The sequence below is a fragment of the Musa acuminata genome, chromosome BXJ3-4, assembly GCF_036884655.1.
Source record: "Musa acuminata AAA Group cultivar baxijiao chromosome BXJ3-4, Cavendish_Baxijiao_AAA, whole genome shotgun sequence".
NCBI classification, from domain to species: Eukaryota; Viridiplantae; Streptophyta; class Magnoliopsida; order Zingiberales; family Musaceae; genus Musa; species Musa acuminata.
The window spans coordinates 32,813,634-32,832,335 of NC_088352.1; the positions used below are offsets into that span (position 1 = coordinate 32,813,634).

At 35.5% G+C, this 18,702-nt stretch overlaps 1 protein-coding gene across 6 annotated transcripts in view; it reads right to left on the reverse strand.

Annotated features, from left to right (window-relative positions):
* Positions 1-18,702, reverse strand: part of LOC135586758 (protein MICRORCHIDIA 2-like) — an 86,355-nt gene that overhangs the window by 9,857 nt on the left and 57,796 nt on the right. For 2 of the 6 annotated variants that reach the window (XM_065149756.1, XM_065149757.1), the window contains exons 15-18: positions 14,273-14,427; positions 9,752-9,822; positions 5,725-5,810; positions 2,195-2,409 (exon numbers count right to left, since the gene is read on the reverse strand). In XM_065149756.1, the coding sequence (XP_065005828.1) occupies positions 2,195-2,409; positions 5,725-5,810; positions 9,752-9,822; positions 14,273-14,427 (527 nt within the window). Of the gene's footprint in view, positions 1-2,194; positions 2,410-5,614; positions 5,638-5,724; positions 5,811-9,751; positions 9,823-14,272; positions 14,428-18,702 lie in introns of those variants that run through there. The other 4 variants (XM_065149759.1, XM_065149760.1, XM_065149758.1 and 1 more) reach the window with 3 other exon arrangements.

Consider the following 18,702-nt stretch of genomic DNA (forward strand, 5'->3'; position numbering starts at 1 on the left):
AAAAAAATTGGAAACTAACTTTTTTTTAATTGAGAAGATACTCTCCTTGGAATTAAAAAAATAATATTTTCAAAATTGGGAAAGTAATTTCCTAACAAATGAGGAAACAATCTCCACAAATCAACACTCCTCAAGCTGGTGAGTAAATATTTTCCATTCCTAGCTTACCAATAATATCTTGAAAGGAACAACTTAGAAGTTCTTTAGTCAGGATATCAGCAAGTTGTCTACCTGTGGATAAAAATACAGATCAATCCATCATCTAACTTTTCTTGAATAAAATGTCGAATCCACTTCAACATGTTTTGTTTGATCATGTTGAACTAGATTATAAGCAATGTCGATAGCTGACTTATTATCACAATATAGTTTCATATTTCCTTCCCATCTTACTCCCTGATCATCGAGGATTATTTTCAATCACAATAACTTACAAATACCATGTGTCATGGCTTTGAATTGTGCCTCTGCTATAGATCGAGCAACTAATGATTGCTTCTTGCTTCATGTCACCAAGTTCCCTCCTAAAATAGTACAATAACCGGAGGTTGATCTTTGATTAACTACTGATCCAATCCAATCGATGTAGGTTTCTACACTCATCAACTATTCATTTTATTCTAAATAAGATGCCTTTTCCTAGACTGGACTTAAAATATCAAAGAATTCTTTGAACGGCCACCAAATGAACCTCTTTAGGAAAATGTATGAATTGTCTTACTCAAGGTTCGCTGTACCGTACCGTACCGGCATTTTGACCCGGGCTCGATACGGTACCGGTGTACCGGGCGATATATCAGGACGTACCAAGCGGTACGCCCTGGTGTACCAAATATTTTTTTATCTTTTTTATACTGTATCAATGCTACAGTATAGTACTGATACAGTATAAAAATAAAAAAATATAAAATATAAAATATAAAAAATAAAAATACTGTAGCACTGATACAGTATAAAAAATAAAAAAATTATTCGATACACCAGGGGCGTATCGCTCGGTATGCCCTGATGTACTGCCCGGTACACCGGTACCGTACCGTACCGAGCCTGGGTCGAAACGCCGGTACGGTACAGTACAGCGAACTTTGCTCTGAAATAATAACACCATTTATGTTATACTCATTCATGATATTAGATTTTGATACAGTTGTTGGAACTATGGAAAGGCTAGTAGTATCTGAAATAAGAAGATCAAGATCAAAAAGTTCAAAACTCAAAAATTCGTCTTGACAAAAAGAATTTATAAAAAAATATTGATTTTTAGCATAAGTAACATCCATTGAAGGAAAAAAAAATTTTGAAGTAGGATGATACCACATATCATTTCTGTGTGGAGGAATAACTAAGGAATACACATTTAAGAGCTCGAGGATCAAGTTTACAATGATGTTGCAAATAAATATTAACAAAAGAGACAACCAAAAATCTTTGGTGGGATGTGACTAAAACCATGAAAATTAGGTTAAAAGTGGAATTTTATTTTCTAAAACTTTCGAAAGTAATTGATTTATAAGTAGTAATTAATACTACTCCCCAATTCGTCTTAGGCATCTTTTTTTGAAATAGTAATGGTTGTGCTACCTCAACATTATGATGATTCTTTGTTTCAACATCATTTTGTTGTGGAGTATCAATGACTGATGTATTATTCCTTCAATTTTTAGATAAAAGCATGGTTAAAATATTCTCTTCCATTATCTGACCTAAGACTTTTGATCTGAACACCAAACTGGATTTGAACCATTTTATGAAATGTAATAAAGTTGGAACTAACATAAGATATATTTTCAAAAGATAAGATCATGTCATTTGAAAAAAATCATCAATGAGAAAACAAACCAACGAACTGTAGTAATATTAGGGATCTGTGAAGAATCCCAAACATTGATATAAATTAATGAAAATGGATTATATGATTTCTTGTTACTCATGAAAAGGAAACAAGTTGGTATTTATCCAACTGACAAATATCACAATAAAATCATTAACATCCAAGCCTTAAGATAATGAAGAAAACATGTTTTTCAATAAGGAAACTGATGGATGTCCAAGATGCATATGTTGAAGCGAAATTTAAACTTTATTCAATGAGTTCTTTTTCGTTCACTACACTTCATCTTAACATTTTGGTAATAATCAAGTCCAAGCAACAATCCTTCCATAATATTGTAGCACTCAATTAAAAATAAAGTACCTTGCTTTGTGGAATGAATCTTGGTTTTAATCTCGTAGATTGTGCCTTCCAAATCTCCTTTGTTGTAGATAGAAACATGTATGTTTGGCTTATCTCTAGTTGCATTGAATTCTAAAGCCATGTCATGATCAACAAATCTTCTTTGTCCAAAGTAGCAAACTTCGGTCATCTTTGCTTGGTCATCGGTCCAACTGAGTGCCTTAATTTTCCTTTTCCTTTAGGAAAAGTGGAAACGAGTTGAGACCATACAAAATAGTTTCGACCATTGAATCTAAAGAAGGGATATGCTTTGAATTCACTAGGGAATGGTTGAGACATGGTTTGGTTAAGGACAGAACTAACAGAGGTTTGGGTTGAAGAAGACATGAGGAAGAAAGAGAGATTTAGGGCAACAAAGAAAAGAAAGAGCTTTGGGCCATGTATCCAGCAAGCTATGATACCATGTAGAAAGGAATTCTCTTTGAAACTTTCGATTAAGAGAGCCAACTGAATTTATAGGGGTACAACTTTGACGAATAAAAAACTAAATCATACAAAAGGAAACTAATCTTCTGAAAAAATAGATAACTAATATTTATATAATCGAGAAGATAATCTCCTTGGAATCAAGAAAATAATATCTTCAAAATCAAAAAAGTAATTTCCTCATACAAGAGGAAATAATCTCCACAAATCAGGAAATTCTTTTGCTGGAAAATGGCTTAGAGCAGCAAACTTCTAATTGGACATGGTAGCAAGCTCATCACTTGAAGCATCACCATAATTGATGCCTCCATTGCAAGTACCTTGGAGGGGATGCGGGGTTGCAGTGAACGGGGCAAAGGTAGGAGGGAGGAGAGAGGAGAAAGAGAGAGATATACATGGAGAGGAAGAAGTCGCCGCCGCAGCAATCGGAGGAAGACATTGCCGCTGTCACTAGTGGAAGACGTTGATGTTGCCACTAGAGGAAGACATCGCCAATGCCATTAGAGGAAGACATCACTGCTATTGCCGTTGTTTACTGATGGGAGGAAGTCTGCCGTCGTGCAGAATTGCTGGGGAAAGACTCAGTTCTACGTTTAGGGCACTACTCACACACGGGCATTCGAGGTGTTCGAGCATGAGATTACAAGGTTTAATCAAACCAAAGAGTGCTTGGTTCTGCATTTTAGTTCGACACAGGTTCGACCTAGCCTGAGTTGAACCAGGCATGCATCCAACCCACCCAGCATTTGGGCCCAAGAGAGTGCCCAGGCCGTTCTTGATTGAAGGCGCCTGCCTAGCCCAATGGGCAAACACTCAGGCTAGGCCCTGCCTCACCTCGGCACCTAGGCAAGCACCCAAGCACCTGGTGACTTCACTAATTCACGCAACTCGTTTATGGCCACAAAGATAAAGGAAAAAAGGTAATGGATGACTACGTGCAAATGTGATAAAGCCTACATGATGTTGAGACCAAGGATTGTCATCTCATACTGACCACCTGTATCGATCCTTGGCTTAGATTGGTAGGTTCTAATCAGTATCGATATACTGACACACGATGCACTAGTACATCTGGTACATATGAAAGTCTCCAAGAGTAAGGAACATACGGTAGTAGACGAAGAGGAGGAAGAAGGAAGGAAAAGGAAGAGGAATAAAGAAGAGGAAGCAATGAAGAGGAGGAAAGAGGAAGAGGGAGAAGAGGAGGAAGGATTGAGAAAGAGGAAGGAAGAAGAGGGAATAAATAGGAGGGAGTGGAGGATGACAGGGAGAAGAAAAGGTAGCGTACATGGAATCAATAGCGCACGTTGGATGGTGAGTGGCAATGGGCCATAGTAGGAGGCTTACAAGGGCAAAGGGCTCCTAATGACATGTATATTTTTTTTTAAGAAAATGGATAAACCACCCAAAACAGGGGCATCGTGTATCAATTCATGCTCATTTTGTACCGATCAGGGCAAAACAACATTTGATGGTTGAATCAAATATAATTTTATTTTGCTTGTAACCTTCATGGTGGATCTTATGGCCAACAGTAGTGTAGTGATGAGAGGCCCTCCAAGGCACTCCATTGTACAGAGTCATACATGTCATGGTCGTTACTTGTGTCAGGTGCCTTCTACCACATGGGTGGTTCATCATGATGAGGCAGCGACTGCAACCACATTGTTGCATCAATTGGACACTCTTTTACAAGTATTAGATGTCATGGGAGTTCGATGCATGAGTTTTGAAGACACTATATCAGTCTACAAAATCATTCACTTTGAGGGTAGGAATGGGTATATGTTTTGATATTAGATGTAATTTGTTATGTTTGAACCTTATTTGATATATGTCATGGTAAAAATAGAGTATATAATGAAAAACCATGTTTGGGGCTTTTCTGACCTTTTCTATTTACAAATGGTCAAAACATTAAATTTAACAGCTTTCGGTCTAGAAATAGAAAACAATAAATATGATCAAAGAGATGTACTGGATATGGATAATAAGATATATCTAACATAAATGTATATACAAGATGGATTATAAAATGTAAAATATGATTTTATACTTGGTTCTATGACCAAAATAACCACTGTGAATCCATGGAAAAAAAGTCATGGTTCTCAACATGATCAATATGGTATTTCAAGAGGACCCATGCATGGTCCCATGCTACATCAATGTGGATCTAGGCTAAAATAGTTCAGGTAAATGGTTGGCTTTTGTGGATTTAGCCTAGATCTTCAGAAATCCAGGCTACATCTACAACAATCTAGCCTAGATCTTTGCGGATCTAACCTTGATCCACATGGGTCTAGTCTTATTCCAAATGGAACTGTACTAGATCTGTGACTTGATCCTCAGGAATCTATCTCAGATTTGCAAGGTTCAAGGTTTTATCTTTTGTGGATCAAACCCCAAATTAGGGAAAAGCCTTTAAATGGAAGAAATTATACAAATCCTAACTTAGTAACAATAAAATGAAAGAGATTACAGGAATTATTAAAACATTAGGTTTCATTGCCAAAGTTGGGAAAAAATTAGATTGGGTCTTGATATTGAACCTTCTTATTGAGAAATCGAGCCTCACCTTGAAGATTGGAGTGAGTTTAGGAGATGACTTGAGAGATTTTAGAAATTTAAGAAATTTGAGCAAGAGAGGAATGTATAAGGTGAGAAGAGGGGTAAAAGAGGATTGTTTAACTGTCTTCAAACTAAGATCCTGAAAGGAAGAAAAACTAATTATGATACAGCTAGATATACAGAATTGAGATGCCTGTGTTATATCAGAAGACAAATAAAAAATGTTTGGCCAAGGAAGACAATTGTAAAGCAAACAGTAAGGCCATTGTGTGAAGTTAAGAGTCAAAATTACTACAAGTGCCATCATTACAGCTACCTAATACAAGCATAATAGCTGGAAAAACAAGCATAACAAACCAGGTGAATAAATATGCTAAAGTTGGATCATGCCTTCCCAGTCTTAGGCACTATGAAAATTCAAACAGCGACGATATTTATTAGTTTTCGCCAAAGATCAATAATGCGATAATCTATAACTACAATAAAGTTTTTACCTCATGAAAAGTTGTATACTCTCTTCACTAATTTTTTCAATCAATGTTGGATCCGAGATATCCATAATCTCAATATCTTCAGAATCCTGAAAGACATGTAAGAAGATACTTAAATAGCAACCTATCACACTGCTAATTACATTGATACAATTGCAGTATAATGGAGCACAGAAGCACATTCCCAATTGCAGTATAATGGAGCACAGAAGCACATTCCCATATAGTACAAATTACAAAACACAAAGTCATGAATGCAGATCATACATGTGTAATCCATATTTTAGAAAAGAAGATACAACTGATATCTCTTGCTTCAGGCACAATAGCTAACAAGAATAATATCCTGTTGTAAGGGACCTTTAGATTTCTCTTATTATGATTGCATACTTATTGGAAACTAATCCAAATAATGCATATGGCTTAAACTCAAGAGCTCTCAAAGTTTGTCTCAGCGGAGCATAATTTGTTTTTAGTTGACTTCAATACATTGAATATAGCTAATCTACAATCAAGGATGCATGGTCCTGCTTTAATCTTTACTTGTAACTGAGAAAATTTACAATATAAAGATGCTTCACAATATCAATTAAAGCAAACACAAAATCTCCTGCAATGTCTCCAAAACAGAAAGAAAATCATTTGGTTACATCTGCTAATAGGAAAAATTAAACTGACACAAATAATAAGTAGCTTATTCCAAAAGCACAAAAGATGGGACAAGCAAATGTTCCTCTTGCACCGTATGGCTGACCGAAAATTACGAATGATTCTGTTTTATACAAGCGAGTTGCAGCTTGCATACTGAGCTGAGGATAGGACTAGGTTGTAGCTATATGTCCTCATACCACAAAGGGGTGCTTTAAAGGCACCTATGAGTAGAAGTGTGCAAGCAAAATGCTCAGGCATAGTGGTTGCACTAAGAAAAAATAAGGCTCAACCCAATTTGTTACCACCTGATAAAATCAAGATTTGAAACCTCAGAAAATCAAATTGCAGTACTACGTTTCAAAGTCTACATATGTACTCGGAAGTGCAGCATCCAATACCTACAAAAATGATTAACAACAAGCCATTCGGTCGCAACTACCTTGGCCACCTACATGGACCTTCTTAAATTAAATTATGGTTGAGAGCAAGGTTTGAAATATTGTACCATACCGACGTTTCGACATTTGCTTGGTACGGTACAATACAATATACCGAGTGGTATACCGTTCAGTATATATATATATATATAATTCGGCGACGTCGCCTCTCTCTTCTCCCTTGGCGACGTCGCCTCTTTTTTATATATAATTTTTTTAAAAAAAATATTTTATATATATATAAAAGATTATATATATATATATAATATATTTATAAAAGGCGACGTCACCTTTAAAATATATATATATATATATATTTTTTCCTTCTCCGGGCGATGTCGCCTTTTTCGGCGACATCACCGAGGTGACGCGACGTCGCTTAAAAAATAATAATAAATAAATAAATAAATAAATAAATAAATAAATAAATAAATATATATATATATATATATATATATATATATATACCATCCGGTAACAAGCGGTTCGTGTACCAGTCAGTTGACAGACCGATACGTACCGCCCGTACCGGACGGTATTATTTGAAACTGCATACCTTGATTGAGAGCATTATCTTTCTACTGATTTTAATAAGTTTTTTTGGGTCTTCCTCTTCTTCTTCATGCATCTTTATTCTAATTATCCCGTTTAGATCGTGCATCTATTGGCCTTTTCTCATGAGTATATTCAGACCTCTTTAAATAATTTTCTTTTATTTAGTCATGAACAGGGACCAAGCTTTTAAATACAGTATTACATATCCATACTGGAATTTTAGTAGACAGACATATTGACTGGTACGGTATGGTTTACCTGAGTACACTTGTTAGAAATTACTTACAAATTGTTTGTCCTGTTGAAAAGAATGATTGACACTCCTGTATACTGATATGGTAATGGACTGACATGTATGGTTAGCACTTAGCACTGTGATAATAGAATCTACAATAGGAACATACTAAGTTGTTTCCGAAATATATATATTTATCTATTATATTTTACTAAGCCATACAGTAATCTCAAGATCCTCATGTCAATGAAAGTAATCTTTTGTATATGTTGCATTCCAGAGACCTAATATTCCAACTTACAAAGCATATAGTTGGCAGCTTTCTTATAAAGTCCCATGTTTATATGAGAGGTTACGCAATACTAGTGAGATCTCCCTCTACCAAACTATCTTATTCTCAATCTATGAACTAAATTTTCATCCATCTTCCCATCGTGCTAATGGCAGATCCAATAAATGTGTAAAACCTTTTAAGTCCCAAAGATTTGCTAAAACTACACGTCGTATGTTTGATTTTAATCTACTTCGTCTACACAATAAACTATTAAGATTAGTCTCCATAGTTCAAGCAAGAGTATATCACAATTAAGTTCTCATCAGAAAACAGTATATCAATAAAGTTACTCCTTGCTTTAGCAACAACACCATCAAACATAATTTTGTTACTTTTAAACCACTAGATACTAATTTTCTAAAACTCAACAAATTTATCTCTAGAAGCTTTATAATAGACATAAAATTCAGTGGCACTCATTTCATATTTTATCATAGAAACTAATTTTCAGTCTCATAATATGGCTTCTTAACTTAAATCTTATATAATTTGAGCAACATTCAATATTTACAATATTCTTATAGACAAATACCAAGAACATCTCAAAAGATCAAGAATTTTACTAGTTCTATTTTTCATGAAACCAAGGATTGAAATTCATACCATACCGAAATTTCGATATTCACTAAGTACGGTACGGTATGGTACGGTATTGTAAACCAAGCGGTATATTTCGGTATACCACTCAGTATATATATACATATATATATATATATATATATATACATATATATAAAGGTTTTCGCCGAGGCATCGCCTCTCTTCTCCCAACGCACGGATGAGAAGTCGCCAACAAACGAGGAGGAAAGTGACGCCGATCTCCAGGTTCTCCTCTTCTTCTCCCTTATCTTTCTTCCCCTTCCCCCTCTTCTTTCTTCTCCCTCGGTCACCATCTGATTTAGGATGATAACGGAGCGAAAACAACGTCGATAAGCCTCAATCGACAGTACCGCTCGATAGCAAGCGATCCGTATACCGGTCTGCTGACAAACCGGTACATACCGCTTGGTATCATTCGGTATTACAAACCTTGTAGAAAACTACTTAAACAAACTGCCACTTGAAGATCAAATATCATTCGATCCTCAATTCTTATCTATTTTTAATCTTCTTTAAGTTATTATTCATATCGATTGCACAATTTTTCATAATTTTGTTACTAATCACTTGACCTCTAAAGCTATCTAATGAATGTGCATTTAATTATTCAATAACACAATCTCTCTCATTCGATCCTCAATATCACTAACAACACGATCTTCACTTTTTAAGCATCTTATATTTATCTGAAAATACTTAATTTCCAAAGCTCTAGCAAACCTAAACATATCCACACATCCTCTCCCAATACATGATCGAGCCTCTAAAAGTATGCAAGAATCAACCAAGTGCATGAACCTTGCATCTTGATATTATCCCTGGAAAGGATAAGCCTATCACCAAGATGCTAATATTTTAAGATCATATGGAGGATAGAGAAAATAACCTTTCACCAGTTTGCTAGAAAAAAAATGTAACAGCTAATCAAATGGCAATAGTTTTTCAGTTGGATACAAGGGTACAGATAAAAATTCCATTGCATATCAAGATAATGTAACGTCAAAAAGAAAGTAGCAGTAGTATAATGAAGAAAGGAGTTTACCAATATTCAAAATACTCAAAGAACAATATCAAACATGTGAGAGTATACTGACCAAAAACTAAAAAAGGATTTTTACATTAGAGTTTTTACTTGATATAAAATATCATTAACGACATTAAAATTTTACTTAAATAGCAAAACAGCACAATATCAAATATGAGCTTGCAAAAATTTACCTCTCCTAGTTCAGATTGCTCCACGATAGAATATTGAGCACAAGCTTGACCAGAAGGTTCTGCAGCAGAAACTTTAATAAACACAGAAACAGAAAAATTAGAATACGAGATAATGTATGAAATGCTGCATAAATCATTCCAAGTAAGGACCTTCAATTGTAATTTACAGCAAGTATTCTGGGTAACTGTTCTATTATTCTTTTGTGGAGAGAATACAGAAAATCTATGGAATTAGTTGGGCATAAACACAAAACCAGTTTAATTTCCATAAGCTTTTCTTTTTTATTTTTTAAAAGACTGGTGAGGAACCCAGAATCTCTGCATATGCTTCGACACCATCTCTGCAAATATTTGAACCCAGAATCTCTTCATGACAGTGAGGAACAAGCCAAAATTATGCTTTTACTACTACTGGAAGTAATAACAGAATTGAGTGGTTGGGGGTAATAAATACTATGTATGTAGATGAGTGGGACAAGTAGGAAGAGTTAGAGTGGATGGTACAAGAGACACATCAAGAAATGAAGTGGGCTTCACATGTTCATTAGAGAATGGCTTTGGATTACATATTGAAGGTAGATGAGCAAATTAAGCCTTTAAATGGAAAATATTGTGACAGCCTAATTACTTCCACACTAAAAATGGAAGAACTAAAATGAGGTCTAGAAAAAAAGGTGAACCCAGCGTATGAAATTCCTACCAATGTGGAGTCTACGATATGTCAATAAATACAACATTATCTTTATATTTAGAGAGGTTGTTTTGAAGACTTGAATCCTGATCACCGAAATCACAAAGCAGTAACCTTATCATTGTACCAAGAACTATTATGAGTCATATAGAACTAAATAGACTCACTACTAGCAACACAGACTTCAAAATTTTTGGCCATGCACAACAGCTTGTATACCCGAATAGCTAATAGGTTCAAGCGCTCTAACCGACTTGTTACTGATGAGTTCTCCTATAATACATAAACAAGCATGAGCATCATATTTGTTTTCACAAGTTTCTCCCATGGTGAACAACTTTCACAAATTTGAATAAGCATGAAGAAACTGCAATGATTGAAGTAGCTTGTACAAACACTTCAAATACAACTGCAAAAATGCAGGAGGCAAGGGCTACAAAAGTCATCAGTCAAGAGACAAACATGATCATAGAAGTGATATAGAAATTATTATCCATAACCATTGGATGCAAGTTCTTAATCACATAACTTGAATTACATGATATAATTACATTATCCAAGATATCTAAAAGGTTTTGTCATATGAACTTATCCATTCTTCCTAACTGTCCTCAGTTCTATTGCTATTACTACTAAAATTATATCTCATCTATTTAATGTTAGTCCTAATTAATCTAAAATCTTTAGTTTCTAAAATTTTTCCTCATCATGGAATGCAATTTGGTCCAGATTGATATATGCCGACCGGTATCTATTAGGGCATGAATCAAGACATAGACCTTCCCTTTTTGGGCTATGTGGTCCAGTTTATTTATTAATTTTTTCAGCCTACCACTTAAGGTTTGCAAGCAAGGTATGGAGTCACCATCAGACCTCCAGGTACTTCTCATCCTCATCTTCCTTGTCCTCTCCCTCTCTTCTCCCTGACTTCTTTCTTCTTCTTGTCCTCGTCTCCATTTATCGATACAACAGCATGGACTGGACCTGTACCAATCTGATCATGGACCAGAACAAGTCTGATACTCAACTGCAAACCTGGGTCTCCATAACTCAAGTTTAAAACTTATCAAAACTCTCATCAATCAGAATAATATTACTAAGAAATAACATTTATCATATGGGTCTATCTTGTATATGGCTTGTAAGTTTGTCCATTATGAATATCAGAAAGTAAGGACTTATAGTTGATTCCTGAAGTAGTATTATAATAATAACTTTCTAGAGTCTAGAGACTCTAGACAATATAGTTTTAACACTAATGAGTTAACTGTCATGCATATCTTTAATGACATTAATAGACTAGTAGATTTTTTTTCCAATAGATATCATTATAAGTCTTAAGGACTCTATCCGAAGTTCTTTCCAAGTCAATAAAAAATTATATGCAATTCTTTCCTTCTACTCTCTATATTTTTTTCATTTATTGTCTTAACAAATAAAAGCTTCTGTAGTTGTATTTTCAAACATGAAACAAGTGTGATTCCTGAGTCCACTGGTCTAGAAAATCTTGGTATATCTTTTGAAGGTATATCATTTTGATGCTCAGTCTTTAGCTGATAACAGCATTTCCTCGTCCAGAAATTCCTCGACACTGATCAAAATATTTTGGGACAGCCTGTAAGTAAAAGCATTGTGCATGCCAAACTTTGATGAGCATGGCTAAGTATACATATACACACACTGTGAATTAACCTTATGTAGTTACTTATGTTAACCAACAAAACTGTTTGATCTATCATCAGCAACCATTTCATAGTTCATTTGTGTTTAGCCATTGGCTTGACATCCTCAGATTTGTCTCTTGTACATTTCTAGTATATTGCTTGCTTTACTTACACCAAATCCTCCATTTTTTTTCCTTAAAAGATTTCCTAACCACTGACACAACCATCTTTGCTAAACACATGATTTGAACAATTACCATCATTTTGACACATTTTCCTTAAACAAGGAGGAATATAAGTTCTTACATTGTCCCTTTCCTCAAACAAAACCATACTGAATATAATAGCCATCAAGAATTTTTATTTTCCAAACAAGCACATCATTCCTCTCAAAATAGGCAAAGCATATTAATAATAAAAACATATAAAGAGTGCATTCTGCCATGTTTCCAATGCATAGTTGCCAACTTAGAAAAAGCTTAAACTTCAGAAGCAACATCATCGATGACCAAGAAATAGCTCATGAGTTGTGGTTCATGAACGGGAATGTATATATCCGGTATCAGAGCACACATCTCAAAAACAGGGAAGTTTGAATGATTGTGCAATTAGCAGCTTTATTAGAATATTGAGCTATCATGGAATTGAGCATGAAAACTTACATTGACCTTACTAGTATGTAGTGGATTAGGCATTCACAAAATTTTGAAGAATGAGTAATATCAAGTTCCATTCTATTTAACAGTATGTAGTGAATAATTTACTAAACCAATGGACTTATTTCCCTAGAAGCAGAATTTTTTGGGCCACAACTTCACTAATCTGGCAAGGACAAGTTTGGCATCTCACATATGGAATGAGTTTTGGATCCCCATAAATATTCACCTGTAAGTAGCTGAATGATATAGTTGTTTATCTTCCGAAGAAAACTTCATTTATATCATATACCACCTAAATACGACTTCTAGTTAGCTCCATCTCTTGAATACCCACCACATTTTATCTTGAAACTAAACCATTAATTTTTTTAAGAAAAGACATCTGCGAGTCTCTCTTTCCATACTTGATTTCATTGTCCCAACAAATAAGCTCTTGTTGTTGATAGTTCAAGAAAAACCAAAACTGATTTACAGAAGACTCGTATTATATTCTAGTTTTCATTTAGTAATCCTTTCATATAGTATTATAATATGGTACATTAACTCAAAATTTTGAATAGTGATTCCTCCCATATTTTTATAAATTGGCATCAAGAGCTTTCTTTAATCATCAAGCTTTTTCTTAATTTTTGAAAGTGATAAATCAATATTTAACCAAACTACTGATCATCTAAAATCCAAATTATCTTGAAAGAGTTTTCATCAAAATGTACAGTATTACCTATTTTCCTTATAAAATAATTTATTTACTCTCAATTGCTTATTTCTACAAGAAATCAATGGTTTCAGATCCTTCACTATTTTCGGTCCTTAAAGCTATCTTTCTTATAGGATATTCATTAAATAACTTATTCTTGATTTATCTTAGAATTATTAAGAAGCACTTCTCGGCCTTCATCCTTTACAAATCTAATAGTACGAGAATATCCTTAGATTTAGTAAGCCTATAGAAACTATCATAAGCCATTTCCTCACTCATACTTGTAATGTTCTTAGTCTCCTTTCTAGTGTAAACTTCTGAATTGTGCTCATAAACAAGTATGCCAATTGCCATACCACCCTTTAACTTCCTATGATGATATCTTCCACCAAAATTACCTTACTAAAAGCCTTAGTGTTAATTTCTTATATAAAGGCCATCATAGCTGATAATGGCCATATATATCTGCTCTCAGTGTAATACTGAAATTTCATTTTTAGCAAATTTCTTAAAAGGTATATCCAGGATTACTTTCCAATAAGACTTCCCTTACAGATTGAATTTCATCCAGTGACAAAAATCCTACCACAGTGTTTGTTGTCAGTTCTTCATCTAAGCATGTGCATCTAACAACCATAAAAATCAAGCTGACTGCATAGATCAGCAACATGTATCAACATTATCTTTCATCACAGTTCAAATACTTTTGATTCTAAAATCTAATTTTCAGTTGCTAGGTTATGGGTAACATACACTTCAGCTTCTCTTAACAATATTTGCTAAACACAATTTCAGATAACATGATACCATCAAGACGAGTAACTCCATCAACATGTACAGAAGGCATTTTGTGCTGTGTTTTTGATGAATGCTCATAAGAGTGTTTATCAGAATCCTTAAGTTTCCGTTTCTCTGTTTTTGTACTGTAGGATTGATAGCCAATCAGATGACAATTATGTTTCCTGCAAAAACCAAGAAACCATTAACATTACAGAAAGTAAATTAAATAACAATTAAACTTGTAACAGAAAAGAACGGCATCACTGTTATGATGATTAAATTAATCAGTGGAATTACAGTTATATAATCATGTATTTGAGAAAGCAAAGTTACTCCATTATAGTTTCCTATCTGAATATATTGATTATAGCAATCAGAATCAAAGTTGTAAACTAAAGTGCTGGTTCATCATTACAAAAAACACTTACTTAACATGAAAGCTAGATAAAAGAACATTTGAAACCTTAAAACAGCTGAGATGACAAAGCATCCTTACAAATGTTTAAAAAAAAAAAGAATCTGACATCTTTTTCAGCCAGTCAGTTCTGAGATCATTGTCTTCTGACTCTTCTCAAGAAGAAACAGAGCAGTTTGTCTCCTTATCCATTGTTCTTACTTAGGATATGACAGTTCTAGTGCTACCAGTCCATTTTTCTCTTTGTTCTTCCAGAACTGAATTATTGAAGAGCTCATGAATATAACGGATTTCTGTTGGTGAGATCATTATGTAGATGGTCCAGCCAGTAGTTGTTATTGGACTAAAGTATTGTAGTAAAGTGCAGGTAATTTGGGAACATCCTACTTGAACTCCATTATGTGCAGCTATTTTAGAAGAAAGCTGATAATACTTGATCCAGAATTGTCACTTAGAAAACTAGAGATTATCTATGTTCTTAGTAAAACTGAACATCACCATTTAATGATATAACCTCTACAGAATTTCCAAGAAAGTGCTACAAATTTAAATGGGAGGATTGCTAGAAAATATATTCCTCATTTCATTTAAATACTTGGAAGTGGATTTTCTAAAACATGATGACATATGGGAGTGCTTGATTTATTCTTCAGATGAAAGTATGAGGTCTTTTGTTTCCAAGTACCATGGTCTGGTATTTTTCCAATTGCCCATATACAGTTTGATTTATTTTCTCAGTAACTTCAAACTATTTGCCACAGAATGTCGGACTTTTGATTTGATATGACTAGCATTTACTGGTCCAACTAGCTAGCAGAGAACCCAAAACTGGGCAGTTCAAGCCCAATATAAGGCCTACCACCTGGTTTAGCCTGTGTCCTAACTCCTAAGTGAATCGATCAAATTTCGATCATTACCGACCTATTCCGATCAAAAACGATTGGATCTTGGTTAAGACTCAAATCCAACCATTGGGCTCTCTTTTGGGTCTATTTAACCTCCACCTTTCAACCTTCTATCCCCATCTTTTACTCTCACCCATTTCACTATCACCACACCACCTAATTCAATGGTATAACCAATCCGCTGTTAACTTGTTGAGTCTGAATCACTACCCAAAATGCTTGAGCCTTAGGTTAATAGTCAAATTAACCTCGCCCGTAGGACTAAGTCACTAAATTGAAGTCATAATCTCACACACTTATTCTGCCACTTAAAGTCTTGACGTTCTTGTCAAGGCCAAACATAACCCAAAATTAGACCGTAGTTAGGTTTAGCCCAATAGTGGTTCTATATTGTGACGTGTCCTCTAATCCCGTTCATGAGTAGCCCTTTCCTATTTGAGCCCCTCATCATACCTAATACTAGATTGACTGAAGCCCTTTACTACCTGAGCCCCACATCATGTCCTTTAATACTAGATCGGCTTTGATACCATTTGTCACGATTTCATCTCATGATATCACTATTGACACTCCACATTTTAGCTTGAGATCAAGGTGTCACAATATATATATATATACAAAGTTCGCCGTACCGTACCGGCATTTCGACCCGGGCTCAGTACAATACAGTAACGGTGTACCGAACAATTTTAAATTTTTTTATACTGTAGCACGATAACCTGTCGGACCGGTACGTACCACCCGATACGAGTGGTATGCTTCGGTATGACAAACCTTATATATATATATATATATATATACATATATATATATATACATATATATATATATACATATATATATATATACATATATATATATCAAGGTTCATCGTGCCGTACCATACCGGCATTTCGACCTGGGCTCGGTACGGTACGGTACCAGTGTACCGAGCAGTACATCAGGGCATATCGAGTGGTACACGCTGGTGTACCGAACAATTTTATACTTTTTATACTGTAACACTATAGCGGTTCCGGGTGGTCCACGTACCGGTAACCTGTCGGACCGGTATGTACTGCCCGGTACGAGCGGTACGCTTCGATATGGTAGACCTTAATATATATATATATATATATATATATATATATATATATATAACACCCTAAACCCTAAACCTTACATATATATCCATATATATAAATATGGCTCTTCTTCAAGTGAAATAATATCTTTTAGAGCCTATGTCAAATTCTTTTCTAATATTCATTATAGAATGATATGGCCATAGAAAATCATTTTAGCATCTTGATGATCACTAGGCATAAGGTAATTTAACAAGTCATTTTGTAATTTTAAATTTTGTGAGGTTGACTGAGTCCACCAATGCGGTTGTACTCCTATTATGATAGTTATAATTGTTGTTATCTTAAAGTATGATCTCAATATCATGATTTGCAACACCGTACCATACCGCTTGGTATAGACGGTATGTACCAGTCTAATAGAGGACCGATATGGGCGATACATCGGTACGCTTTATACTCTTATCATGATGGTCATAATTGTTGTTATCTCAAAGTATGATCTCGATATCATGGTTTGCAATACCGTATCGTACTGCTCGATACGGGTGGTACATACCAGTCCGATAGAGGACCGATACGAGTGGTACATCAATACACCTTAGTGTACCGTATGTCAGTACACTCGGTACAACTCAGTACACACCGTACCGATAGTTGATCGGTACACCGTTACGGTACAGTATTCAGAACCTTGCTCGATATGCAAATGGTTTAACTAAATCAAGATAATATATTCACTTGCTTTGTTAATCCTATTCTCTTACTCTCTAATTCACTTTAAAAAGAAAGATTGATTTAAATAACAAAATTAGATCTCTAAAGCCGATTTAATTTATACTCTTATCAAGCTTAAGGAGAATGTTTATTCTTGAATGATTAGGTTAGAAGTTAGAACTCCTTGATGTACACCTAGTTTAAGGCTAATTATATGAAATTATCTTTAGTTTTTGGTTGATCTAAGATCTAAGCAAGATCTATGATTATCAAGACTTGTTCATCATTGATCTAGGATAGATCTAGCCAGTGATTTAAAAAGGCGCTCGGGCGCTCGCCTAGGCGCTCGGGCGAGGCGAGGCCCGAGCACCTCGCTAATCTCCCAGGCGGCACGCTTCAAACAGGTGCCGCCTGGGCGCTCGCCCGAGCCCAGGCGCTGGGCGCTTCGGGCGAGCGCCTGGGTTAACCAAGGCGACCGAACCAGGATTTTAGGTCTGGTTCGGTCCTGGTTCGATCTATGATGGTTAGTTGGTTCAATCGAACCAACTAAAATCGATATAAGTGAGAACCCAACCCTAACCCTCATCGCTCCCGATCCCGATCCCGATCTCGCCACTCGCGCCTCCCGCTGCTCGCCGCTCCTGCTCCCGCTGCCGCTGCTCTCCGCTGTCGCTGCTCTCAAACGCTGTCTCTGTCGTCGCTCGCGCCTCCCGCTGCTCGCCGCTCCTGCTCCCGCTGCAGCTGCTCACCGCTGTCGCTGCTCGCAAACGCTGCCTCTGTCGCTGCTCGCAAACGCTACCGCTGTCGCCGCTGCCTCCTTACACTCCGCTGCCGCTTCCTCTTTTCTCAGTCAGCAAGCTCAGCACCCGCTTATACTTCCTTCTTCTCCTTCTGTTAACAGTATACTGTTAACAGTATACTATATATTGTTAATATTGTTAGGTTTATTTAAAATTATTAATTTTCAATACTGTTAATAGATTTTCTTAATTTAATAGCATATTTTAATTTAAAATTTTAAATAATTATATTTATTAATTATATTATATATTTTTATATTTTAGCGCCTCGAGCGTTTTTGGACCTTGACATCTTTTAGCGCCTAACGCTTTTCAAATCACTGGATCTAGCTAGTTCCGACTAGATCCATTCGGACCTTGACTTGATCTTTGTGAATCTAGGCTTAATCTATGCAAACTAAGGGTAGATGGATTTGGATCTAGCCTTGATCAGAATTGATCTTGGCTTGATCAAAATATTTGAATGAATCTAGCCTTTGCCATTGCGGATTCATTCGGATCAATGCTTGACTTTGTGGATCTATCCGGGAAATTTGAGGATTTAGCATGGATTTAC